Genomic DNA, 13701 nt, shown 5'->3' with positions numbered 1-13701 from the left:
ACAAATAGCGTTTAATAACAGAATGTCCTTTGTCCACCGCTTGACAGGATTTAAACATAAAGACGGTACTCCCCAAAGAGTGTCCTCTTCCTTCCCTAGGGGATCGTTTGTACTGTCGAGAGGTTTGAAGGTCCTGTTAAGATCCCCGGCTACTAATACCCTACTATCTTGGGACTTAGTTTCTAGGGAGGCAGACAGCACCTCTAGAATGGGAGAGTTAGCTGAGTTGCTGCCTCTTGCATAGACGTTATACAAATCTATTAAAAACCCCTTTTCTGATGAAATTCTTAGCAGTTGTAAATCGCTGGTTCCCAAATCCAACACTTTGATAGAGATGTCCAGGTCCTGCTTTATCCATACAGTGAGTCCTCCCATTGGCCGACCCCTACCTCCTTTGGAGGCCGGTATAGAGAAGTTTAAATAGCCACAGAGGAAAACGGGGTCACAAGCCCAAGTTTCTTGGAAGCAACACACATCAAACCCATTGATGAATTCCACCCACGTTTGAGAGTCTAGCTTACTTCCCAGCCCAGCAATATTCCAGGATAGAAACATACCAAAGCTAAGCTCGCCCCCACTAGAATTGTTATTATTGGAGCATGGTTGAGAAGTCATTGGGTTTTCAATGTTGTTAGCGACCCTCACAAAACCACCATCGATGTCGTCATCCTCATTTACTGTAGGTGTGGATGATTCCCCTACACCAGCGTTGGTATTTGCTATCCCGCCTCCTTCCACCACAATCAAACTCCCATTTCCAGTGTTCCCAACAATTGGAATTGTACCAGCATTGACATCAAGTTCTTCACAACTCCCTTTTAAGTCATTATTACTTCCTCCTATACTACTGCGCAAATGTTGGGGGATTTGTCAACATCCCCACCCTTGATCTTGCCATCCAACTGGAGGGTTATAATTCGTACATGTGGTGTAGTTTTGGGGCAGTGGAGGTGGAGCTGGTGTGGGAATAATTGGCCATGGTAGGGTGGGGGGATTTGTGTGTTCATTGAGCAGGCTAGTCAATACACTGGTTGGGCGGGGATAAAAAAAGGTGAGATCAACAATTCCAATACCTCCCTTGTTTGTACCCCATCCCTGTCTAGTTATCCATCCTGCCACCCTTGGATCTTGGAAGTTAACCATAATACAATCCCCTCGCAGGCTTTTGGTTGTATACCCTATCCAATCTATTCTCCTTACCCCCAAGATTAACCCATCGACGTCTCCAGGTAGAGGCCGATTCTCCCTTAGCCAGTGCATGATCTTGTTTTTAAGCATCTGTAAGGTTTCTCTCTGTCCTACAGGTAATGGTGGGACATTTATAAGGACTGCTACGTAGGGGAAAGAATCTGGGGTAAGGTTCACGGGGGGGTTTCCTGTGTGGTGGCTTTATCAAGGGTGGTGGGATTGATTTGGTAGCTGTAGGAACAGGGCGGAGTGCAGGTTTGTTTGGTGCTAACTGATTATTAGTTGGTTGGGTAGATACTGTAGCATTGCCCACTGAAGGACACACGTTACCCCCTAGCCCAGCAGAAGGGGGAGGAATTGGTATTATTGTCGTATGCTGCGCCTCAGTCTCGGCTGGATTTACAGTATTAGTAGGATTTGGAGCAGGGCCTGGATGAACTAATTCAATAGGCTTGGGAGGTCTGTTTGCAATCACACTACCTGACTTGGGCGGCAATGGAGGGTTAGTTTGTGGCCTTCTTCCCTTATCCTGGGTAGCACAGTGGGTATTGCCCTGGTGCTTACTACTTACATCCGCCCTTGCGTGAGTTTTAATCAACGTTTTTGTGGAATAGAAGTTGTCGAACGTTACCTGCTCAAAATGGTCTAATCGTTCAGAGAGCTTACCAATTCGGTCCTCAATCGGGGAGAGGAGTAATCTAAGCAGCTTTTCTAACTCAGGGATCAGGTTTACGAGTGGTGATAGCTTGTCTTCAATTAAGGGACCTATCTCAGGAGAAATATTCTTTCCAGGGACTGGGCTATCTAATAAAACAACATCCCCCTCCTGTACGCTTCCTGTGCTACAACTTGCTTCAGTGGCAACCTCTCTAGTACACATACTTTTATGTAACTTTCTATGCTTTTGTGGGGGTTTAACAAATTTACATTTTCTCGGTATGATAGTCCTTTTCCTTTTAGATCCATGCTTGGGTTGGGCCAAGATAGCCTGGACACCTGAATCAGGAAGCAACATAGGATCAATATGACTCCCACAAGATGAAATCAGTTCGGCAACATTGTCCTTATTTGTTACATTTGTAGGTACATCATATCGCTCATTTACAACTGGGAGATTTACTGAGGATAAGGGTGTTACCAAAGCAGGATATGTTTGGGCAGGGTGCTTATCCGTAGAGTTTTTAAGTAGTTCAATAGATAATCTGCGCTCAGCGCGCCTCTCTGCAAGTGTTATCTCTTTATCAATGGATAGGGATGGGCGGTTAAAAAAGAATTTGTCCAGCGGACCAATTGCCAGTGGTCCTGTCTCGACAGAAGGAGTTGTCGAAATGGCACTACTTGTGGAGGTAGACATTGATCTACTGAACGCCAACAAAATGCAGCACTTAGATATCACTTACTGTAAAGCGATCCGTTAAGGGAAATATCAGGGGACTGGCCCAGCCCGGCCTCCCTTGGCCCTTGACGGCCACAGACGGTCCCGCCCTGTTCCCGGGCTTCTCCCGGCGCGCTCCCGCTTAGCGGGGGTCGCGGTCTCCTTTATGCTTCAGGTGCACCTCGCCAATAGGTGGGAGGACAGGGGGGGGTGTCCAGCGGGGAGAGCAGCCCAGGTGTGCTCAATGGGCGCGCAGGGGCTCCTGGACACTGGAGTCCCTGCCTGCTCGCAGCCCCGCCGACACACTGCCCTGCCTGCTCCTCCTCGATGGTGTCAGCACACCCACACTAACAGGCGCCTTCAAACGCACGGCGCTGCGGGACCCGCGAAGCGGGTCCAGCGAGGTTCTGTGCGCTGACAGTGTTTGCAGCACTTGCAGCTGCAGCGACCACGGGGGCAAGAAATCCTCTGTGATGGGGTCCAAGGATCAACAATCCGATGGGGTCCAAGTCCTGCGACCAGCTTGTCTCACGGTAAGGGTTCCAAAGTTTTAATGTGAGTGCTCGCTTTTCAACAATCTGGCGGGGGGCGTGTCCAGCGGGGAGAGTAGCCCAGGTGTGCTCAATGGGCGCGCAGGGGCTCCTGGACACTGGAGTCCCTGCCTGCTCGCAGCCCCGCCGACACTCTGCCCTGCCTGCTCCTCCTCGATGGTGTCAGCACACCCACACTAACAGGCGCCTTCAAACGCACGGCGCTGCGGGACCCGCGAAGCGGGTCCGGCGAGGTTCTGTGCGCTGACAGTGTTTGCAGCACTTGCAGCTGCAGCGACCACGGGGGCAAGAAATCCTCTGTGATGGGGTCCAAGGATCAACAATCCGATGGGGTCCAAGTCCTGCGACCAGCTTGTCTCACGGTAAGGGTTCAATCTGAGTGAATCTGTTAGACTTTGTCAAAATGCTGTTGACCGTTTGGTTGTTTCCTTACGCCTCACAATTGAGTGCTTGTGTTGAACTACATAAGGTACTACTTTACAACTGGAGCTCTCTCTGCCCTTCCCTGTTGACTTTCTGTCTTGGGTCTTCCTCTAATGTGCTATCTCAGCATACTTTAAGACATTAAAACCAGGCTTATTAGCTAGTGCTTCTTCTTGGCTGTACTTAATTGGAAAGTGGCCTGTTTTCTATGCTTTTCCACTCTATGTCACTGCGATGCCATTCTACTCCACTCTGTGCCACTCTACTCTATGCCACTTTACTCTAAACCACTGCACTTTATGCAAATGCACTCAACACAGCTGTACTCTATGTCACTGCACTCTACTCTGCACCGCTGTACTCCACGTCACTGCTTTCTAAGGCACTCTACTCTATGCCACTGCACTCTACGACACTGCATTCTATGACACTGTACTTTGCACTCTCCGCCACTCCACTCCGTACTACTGCACTCTATGCCACTCTGCATCACTGCACTCTACGCCACTGCACTCTGCACCACTTTGTCGCTGCACTCTCTACACCATTTAAGTTTATGCCATTCTACTCTGCACCACTGCACTCTACTATGCACCACTCTAATCTACGCCACTACATTCTACCACACTGCACTGTAAGCTGCTGAAATCTATGCCACCGCACTCTAACCCACTGCACTCAGTATACTCTGCAACATTCTACGCCAATGCACTCTACACCAGTCCACTCTACTCTATATCACTCCACAGGACTACACTCTACTTTGCAGCACTCTACTCTGCACCATGGTACTCAGCACTACTATATTCTGCAACACTCTACACCAATGCACTCTACACCAGTCTACTCTACTATACGCCAATGCACTCTATTCTACTCTGCAGTACTCTATGCCACTGCCCTCTATGCCAATGCACTCTCTGCCACCCTGCACCTCTGCACTCTATGCCACTCTACTCTGCAACACTGCACTCTATGTCACCAAACTCTACACCACTCTACTCTGCACTACTGCATGCTGGCATTCTGTTATTACTTTGTTGTGTTAAGCAGATGTTATGCAGCATGGGAAGGACCAGCTGCATTGTGCTTAATATTTTATTTATTTTATTTTAATTGTGGCAGCATCACTTTTCCCACTTAATGTAATTTGCTTTTCCATTTTGTGCCCAAAACTAGATACTTTTTAAATTAGTACACATGCTGTATTAATACTAAATTTTAAAGTGTGTGTAAATTGTAGGAACAAGTACTCATCACCTTCGAGAAAACAATTGGAAAATGATCTGTGTTTTTTTGGTTCGGCTTTATCATATTAATGTTGTGTTCTTGCTGTTTTGTATTATGACAGTATGTGTGTGTAGATATATAAGAGGAAGACTTTTAATTTAAAAAAACAGTCCAGTTTATAACTTTTATTCTGTCTGTTCAGCAGATGTGCGCATTACAGTTGTTTAACTTTGCTGTGGCATTAGCACAATTTATCACATATGTTGGACACAACTCCCTCTCTCATAATCTCTTTCACACCACTATCTCGCTCTCTCACACACTAATCTAGCATTTATACTATGATTTCACTTCATATCTTTCTACACACTTTCAATACCATAACTTTGAAATAACACACACACTCCCCTACTCTTCCTTCACCGTTTTCTACATACACAACCACAGCCTCTTTATACATCTATTACTTCTCTCCCCTTCTATCCCTTTCTCACACACTATTTATATTACTTTGTCTACAGTTCATTCACTTCTTCATACACAAACTACCATTCCTTCTGAGTCTTACTTTCTATATAATTTATACACCTCTCACCTGTATCTATTGTTCACCCCACACATTAACAATACACAAATACACCATAGACCACACAAATCCAACCCACACAATTCCAATTCAAACCACATAATCCCACTACCAACAACATGCATCCACTCAACTACAAACAAAACTAACCATAAATAAAAAAAACAATATAATTTACAACGCCAAAAACTCAAATTTCCACAAATGCCAGACCATCGGTATTGGAAATTCTTGATGAACATGCATTAAACGTCGTCGTTTCCGCATTATGACCAGGACAATATGTTTCATTAACCAATGTGTTTGTCTCTTCCTTTCGGCATGGACAAATAAAGTCGCTCGTTAGTATATGTTCTGTTGGGAATGCAGCTGTATCAACACCTTCTGTTATTTTTACTGCAATATGATTTGCCTTTCACTCTGACCTGTATTTCCGCCGGATTCTGCAGTATTTCTTTTATGTTCATGCTGACCGGCGCGCTGTCTAATTGGCTGATTGCAGAGCTTTTCTCCTTTTACCCTTGGCCGAGTCCCGCCCCCTGTCGTCCGCCATCGCACGAGCAGATCATACTGCAGCTCCAGCACCGGTAGCAAAGATGGTGGCGTTCTGGAGACAGGCTGGACTCAGGTACAGAGGGTGGCGTGTTCCCGGAACAGAGATTGCCCTGACATATTTGGGGCTTTTAAAATGAGGGATGGGGGTTCTCCATGAGTATTTGCCTTTTGGTGCAGTTGCAGGGGACGTTTGAGGTCCTGTGATAGCTTTTTGACCCAGAGCAATGACAATGTTCGCTACAGACATGCTGGTCTGAGATACGTACTAACCGGGTTCAGTTGGTTATCGATTTCCGGTGGACGTTTACTTACATTTCCGGATTAAATTACCCTGGAGTGAGGCAGTTCGGGATTCAAGTGGCGTTAAGGAGACCTAGTATGAGAGCTGTCTCGTTTACAAGTAATATACGTTCTCCGAGGTGCACTTTTTATTATCCTGGTGTGAAAGTTAGCCAGCCGCCTACTACCTAGTTTAACCGATTTATTAGAGTTTGCTTTGCCCCCCTCCCCTAAGCGGTTTTCCTCTCACCCCATGGTGTTGGCTGTTTGGCGTATCGTTCGTCCTCTTGTGCGGTGCTTTTATTGCAAAAGTTCAAGGGCTACTCTACAACTCGGCGATACACTGAATCCTCACACTTTAAATTCAGTAACTCTCTGGAGGTGGCCCTCTACATTTTGAAGAGGCTGGGATCGCACAGTCAGATGCACCCCACTCTAAACTTTTTTATTTTATTTTTTTAAGTTTTTTTCTTATTAAATAAGCCGTAGGATAAACATTGGTACATTAATTACTTCATAATTAGACAAAAATTTCCAGACAATATACAAGAGACAAAACTACACAAACTGCAATAACGTATGACTAAACGTTTTTCCTTTCATAAAATGCCAAAACAAAGACGTAGTCAGATTGAAAATATAAAAACTATTGGTATGGAACAAACATCAAGATTGCAATACGGATTGATAAAGTGCTAGTGCAATGTGGTATGGAAGCCGCTAATTTAAAACAGCAAGAATATTATTGTACATTTTTTTTTAAAGTGCTAGTGCAGTAACATGTAAAGTTGGCATATGTAAAGAGACTAGAGCGTTAAAGTGGGTGGACCGACAATATATATCAGGAGGAGTATTATCCTATTTCTTTGAAGTACAAATGCAAAATCGCACAACGTTAACAAATAAATATATCTATGATGGAATACACAAGCGACTGGTATAATATAGCAGATTAAATATGTAGTTGAAATTCTTAAAAATGTAGAAGCAATACATTCTAAAAATTTGACTTAAATAAGACTATTAACTTCCTTTTATCGATTCAAGCATCTCAAAATATTTCCAGTTCCTTTCAAACCTAGCAATCGCTCCCACTCTACCTGCATAGGCTCTCTCAAAGTTACATGTTCTCATTTTATTAATCCATTTTAATTGGCATCTACATTTTGAAGAGGCTGGGATCGCACAGTCAGATGCACCCCACTCTAAACCTTTTTGAAGAGGTTGTCACCTTGTTGCCTGTCTACAGCATAGCTAATTAGTCTGCGGGGAGGGTGCTACAAATAACACTGACATAGGTTACCCATCACTCAGAAAAACAAATAAACTTGCATTACATACCCAGGCCAGTCAGAAGCTTTTATTGGACACAGGGCAAGCAAGACAAGTAGCGGCATCCTGACACAGAGAAGCTTGTTTCAGTCACAGCTTTGCAGCTTGACCAAACGGACTCAAGGAAATTATTTTTCTTTCCTGTGCTAACTTTTCAGAGTTACCACATTTGACAGCATCTTAAAATCATTAAGTTTATGATGTGCATTTTACAGAAACCTCGTGTGTGTCTATAGTTTGATATACTATAATGTTACCCCTTCTATAACAGTAATGGCCTTGTATAGGAGGCAGAAGACAACCGACTTGCCTCTTGGGTCACCAATAAAATTGTCATCCGAGCCTGAGCGGGAAAAAATGTGCTATTTATCCTGGATCTCAATTGCACAATATAATCAGGAAACCTGGTTTCTGTTCCAGCTTCCAATCTTGAGCAGGCAGCATGACACTAGAAAACTACTTCTCAGCACCGCACCGTCTTTTCAGTGTTCTTCACATTTGAGAGTTCCTTGAAATATTTCAGGATGTACTCTGTACAACAACCTCTCTTGTTTATGGTTTAATAGGTCATACAGTTGCTCCATTCATACAAAAAGGCTTATTTAGAAGAAACTGGGCCGCTTGAGTCATTAATAAACTGTCGCAGCAGAAGGGTTGTGAATCACTCCTTGTAATGAAGGTGCAATTATATAATCTAAAGTGAAACAAAAATTCACTTTTTATGTAAAACTTGTAAATAAAGTAGTAGTCACTTATGAGCTCAGAGCTGCTTTTCCAGACACACTTCAACACAGATATGGCAGCTGAAAATTATGATACCTGGCAGTCACTTTCATTCTCTTTTGGCAGTGATAATAGGGTAGGAGTCTCTCTCGTTTTGGTTGCGTAGCTCACAGTATCAGCCCACACCCAGTAAGCTGCAACTTGGGCATGGCCTGTTCTTAGCACAGGTTACGATTAGTGACTTGCCAAGCGAAACTGAAGGCCTCATCAATTACAAGTTGCATGACTTCTTCAAGCAGTGGGATTTAAGAAACCCCCCCCCCCCCCCCCCCAGGCTGGTAAACATGCCCTATGAAGCTGGGATTATTTTACAATATTTGATGGAAGGTAAGGTTGTATTGTTGGGGAGTCTGCCTGAGCCCATAGGGGCATATTCAAGCACAAAACATTTTGATGGAAAAGAGGAGTATGGTCTGTTGTTCAGGGTTGTAACACAGGCCCCCGCGGGGGGCCATCAGCACAGTATTCAGGCCTGAGAGCTCTGGATTGAATCCGTAGATGGGGCTCCTCCGTGTACTTTGCAGGGGCGCCTCCTCAACTTTAGTTACACCACTGCTGTTGCTCTGGCCTCCTGCATTTAATCTTGTGGTAGAAACACCAGTAAAGCACCTGCATGCAATTTTGATATAGGTGTGACAATTTAAGAAAGGGAGAACATAAATGTAGACATTAATGACGTAACCTCACCCAAACTAGAGAAGCCATAGCTGGAAAACTGTACAACCAATGAACAGTAGTACTCTTGAATGCTTTGTTTCCCAGCGAAAGATCTTGAACACAGTAATGTAGCATACCATAGTAGGTAGGTGAGCATTCATCATCCTATGTGAGTACTCGAATAAATTGTGATAACCTAACAGGTTTGGCTGTTTTTTTGCAGGGGTATTGTACTACCTATATGTTTGTCATTAAAATCATTCAACAGTCCTTTAGTGTTTCTCACTTACTGGTTAGTGTGTAAGCTACTTGTGTTGTACCCATCCTGCTCAGTGATCAACTTTCCATCACGCTTTAGGAAAGTTTATCCACGTTGCCAATGCTCGTTTAAATGCACAAAGTGAGTGAACCCTCACAAAATATGTGAGCAGGGTTTGCTTTTGTTTTTACACAACAAACGAGACGTTGTTGAAATGGAGTAGGCAGCTTTACAACATTTTAAAACCCAGCTTACAACTGACTCCTTCTCAGCACTTTGCATGCTGAGGTTTTGAGCCCTTAATGAAACTGTTAGAAGCAAAACTACAATGTAACATGATGATTTAATAAAATAAAAAAATAGACTATAGTATTCTATATGGTAGTACCAAAGTACAGAGTTGTGAAATGCAAAAAAAAAGTGTAGTGACATACAACATAAAAAGACAACAAGCATTTACAATGCAACGGTTTCGCCTTCGGAAAAGTTTGAGCCATTGGCATTGTAAATGGCAAACTTTTTATTTATGTGTTGGTTTTGAAAACAGATAAATAAATGGCATTCTCATTTACAATGCCAATACACACACCCACACAAGAGCCCCCCCCACACACACACACACACGAGCCCCCCACACACCACACAAGAGCCCCCCACACACCACACAAGAGCCCCCCCCACACACCACACAAGAGCCCCCCCACACACCACACAAGAGCCCCCCACACACACCACACAAGAGCCCCCCACACACACACGCAAGAGCCCCCCACACACACACGCAAGAGCCCCCCACACACACACGCAAGAGCCCCCCACACACACACGCAAGAGCCCCCCACACACACACGCAAGAGCCCCCCACACACACACGCAAGAGCCCCCCCCACACGCAAGAGCCCCCCCCACACACACGCGCAAAGAGCCCCACACACGCGCAAAGAGCCCCACACACGCGCAAAGAGCCCCACACACGCGCAAAGAGCCCCACACACACGCAAAGAGCCCCACAATTAAGAGTGGAACTACGGATAGATAGATTATTTTTTTTTTTTAAACGAGATAGAAAATTACTTTCATATGTAAACCTAAGGAGGCATGCAAGACTACTCCCCGGTGACCTACGGTTATACTAACGCCCTGTATATAGAGTCTAAGAAAGGCTAACAAATCAAAGAAGCTGTCTGAAGGAGAACATTTTTTAAAGAAGCAATAAAGCTAAGGATAGAAACATGGTAAATGTTGACTCCATGGCAGGCATGTGGTATTGAAAATAGGTAGGGCAAAGTGTAAAATAATTTGACATGGCAAACATTATCTGCCCTAAATTTATCATACGTAATAAAAAGTAAATCATTAAATACCTGAAGGAAAAACTACACCAGTGTAAAAAAAAATATTTAGATAACAGAAAGCAAGGTTCCAAGTAAACCATCACTAAATGGGTGAACCTATGTGGCACAAATCAAATAAAATTGTTTCAGGAGCACCATTACATATCTCCTTGGCATCCCTTTTATGTACAACTCCCTTAAACATGTATCTACTCCATACATTTAATCACCTTATTATCTACTTAGACTCCTTTGAAATCTCAACCCTCCTGTCTGTTTATCGAAAGCAAAGGTTAAATGGAGGGCAAGGGAATCTACTTTCACTTGCTAGATAGACCTACATCTAATTTGACAAATAGCAGTAGCAAAACGTGGACATTATATTTTGTAGACTCTGGGGGGAGTTAATATCATTGAGGTCATAGCAGAGAAAGATCTCCATGGTCAGCACAATTATTTTGGCATTATGGTACCCTCCCTCAAAGGTACTCATCTGCTCCTTGTGCCAGCTCCGATTCTCTTGATCTAACCACGAATGTTTGACAACCCAACTACCTTCACAAAGTAATCACAGCACCAGATAGGTCCTTCTCCTCAACTACTACCTAAGCATCCCTGACATACTTACTGTTATTTTCTTCAGCTTCGTTCTCTGTTCTCATCGGAGATGTTTTAAGGCTGCCTTTTTCTTTAGTCCCTTTAGCGGACTTTTACATAAGTCCATTGACTACCAAAGGATTCTCCACAGGACGGCCTTACTTGTATATCCCTCTGTTCTTGCAACCGCTGTAAAATCTTTTCCACTCTTCAAGACCACCGAATCTGTTTCCAGGCTCCTCTACCAACTTCATCATATTCGACGAAAATGTCTCATCGTCAGAGCGCCTCCGAAACTATTCACCTCCTTCTCTTGTGGCACCAATGCTTTATGTCTAGCTCAAGCCCAGCCCACTGCCCTCTGCTCCCCCGTCTCCTCATTTACAATGACCTCTCTTAACCTCCCAAAATGTACATTTCAGTTCACTTCACCTAATCGCCCACCCCTTCCCTCGCACTGTACACCATCAGCTGGCCACTTTTTCTCCATGCTACATTTACACCTTCCCCTGGTGAACTGACGGCCCCACTCCCGCCCCCATCGCCCCACCCTTTTAGAGGTTATCCTAAGCTATTGGTTATCCTGGACCCTTTCTCCCCTCCATCTATCGCCCCATAGCACCATCACACCCTCCGCCCCATGTGACCTCTCACCTCCTCTTCGCTCTCGCTCCTGAAGCACAGACAGGCCGCGCGTTTCTTGTAGCCGTCCCCATCGTAGGTGCGCGTCTGGTTGGACTTCAGCTTCATCATTCTCTAGCGGCGGGGCACAGGCTGGTGTGAACGTGGAGTCCAAGGGAACACGGGCAGGGCGTTCTAGGGGCGCGGGTTTAAAGAGAAAGGGCCGACAGCAAAGGCAGGAAGGCGGACTGGGGACGAGTAGGCCGTTATAAACAGGACAGGGGGGATGGGTATGGAGCTCCAGGGGCTGAATGGGGCGGTTACAGAAGCAGGCACAAGGTCGGGAAAGGTGGCAACCAAAACAAAAATAAAAATGGGACAGACGCCGGCAGTAGATTGGGGTGTGGGGGTCGTAAACCACGTAGAAGGGCAGGGCTGCGATGATTAACGGGCGAGGGCAGATTCAGGCCTGGCGCAATGAATGCCGTAATAAGGGTGACAGGTCAGAGGGAGCACGAAGTAGTAACAGGTTAAGGGGGTTTACTGTAGGCAGGGACGGCCCAGTGGGTGGCGACAGGCCGAGGGAGGGGGTAGGAGCCGCCGGGGGAGCACTGGGACCGGACAGGTGGTAGTACCTCACTGGAGCCCCACGGGGAGGCCTGAAGGCCCCGGGGGCGCTAGGTCAGGCTCGGCCCTCCTTGCTGCTCTCTCTCCGGCTTTACCGCTCTTAATGCTGCCTAAGCCGCCGCCTGGTCTCCTCCGCCCGTTCCTCCTCGCTCAAACCCGCCATCTTGGGTCGCGCTACGTAAAACACGCATATCCGATGAAGGCAGCTGACAGGGAGAATGCCTGCCGCAGCTGCAGAGAATCGTAGTCTTCCCGCTATGTGCGTAGTTCACTACCGCAGTACAGAAGGCGCATGCCCCGGCCGCGCACTCCCAGTGCCGCAAACTAGCTTATAGAATACAAGTAGTAACGCCTTTGGCGCAGGGTGAGTGACTACGCCGATCATATGACAGGAGGATTTACTACAAATGCGCAGCCGGGAGGAGGGACCGTGACGTCTCTATGGAGAGAATGCGTTAAATGCATTCTCGGAGGCGACGTAGAGGGAGCAGTTCGTTGAGCGAAAATAATAAGAAAAGCGCACGAAAGTAACGTATATAGCAGCGAGAATACTGATGGATAAACGTGAAACAGAGCTGATCGGTTACGCTGTCACATAGATTTAATTACGGAAACCAGGTTCCTAATCACAACTCTTTTTTTATTTATTTATGCAATTTTATATAGGGGGGGGCGGGAGAGGAACGGACGGCGGGAGGGGGCGGGAAAGGACACGAGAGGAACGGACGGCGGGAGGGGGCGGGAGAGGACACGGGGGGCGGGAAAGGACACGAGAGGAACGGACGGCGGGAGGGAGGCGGGAAACGTGGGGACGGCGGGAGGAGGGACACAAGGCAGGACAGCAGCAAGCACGGCCCGGCCGGACCAGACACGGGGGCGTTCCCGGCGTCGCGTGACGTCGGCAAAAGCCAAAGAATCTCGGGAACGCCCCCGTGTCTGGTCCGGCATTGACGGACGCCTCTCTGTTCCAATGGCTAGCCTCCATTTATGGAGCTAGCCAATGAAGCAGAGGGGCGTGTTCAAGTCACCCATACTAGAAACTACAGATTTCTCTGGAGGAGGAGCCTAACGGCTCCGCCCCCCAGCGAAACCTAAAAAGCTGGCTTTGTCTTTTTATGTTGTAGGTCATCAGTTTGAACATCCCAGGAGGTGAGAGGGCGGTGACAGCCTTTTAGATACAAATGAAGGCATCTCCTCCCTAACATTAAGACTTCTCTTACAAACTTGCATTCTAATTTACTAAAACAGTGATTGCAAAAGCAGTTAGATGTGACAGTCGCATGGGAAAGAAAGGAAAATGAAAA

The 13701-nt window shown here is 46.1% G+C and overlaps 1 protein-coding gene across 1 annotated transcript in view; it reads left to right on the top strand.

Moving 5' to 3' along the window:
- Positions 1–5825: 5825 nt before the first annotated feature.
- Positions 5826–13701, top strand: part of ATP5F1E (ATP synthase F1 subunit epsilon) — a 30849-nt gene continuing 22973 nt past the window's right edge. Inside the window, exon 1 of the mRNA XM_086932642.1 lies at positions 5826–5981. Within this exon, the coding sequence (XP_086788768.1) occupies positions 5950–5981 (32 nt within the window). The 5' untranslated portion in view covers positions 5826–5949. The remainder of the gene's footprint in view (positions 5982–13701) is intronic.

The sequence above is a fragment of the Lissotriton vulgaris genome, chromosome 7 (genome assembly GCF_964263255.1).
Source record: "Lissotriton vulgaris chromosome 7, aLisVul1.2, whole genome shotgun sequence".
NCBI lineage: Eukaryota > Metazoa > Chordata > Amphibia > Caudata > Salamandridae > Lissotriton > Lissotriton vulgaris.
This window is presented reverse-complemented; position numbering and strand designations above follow the sequence as displayed.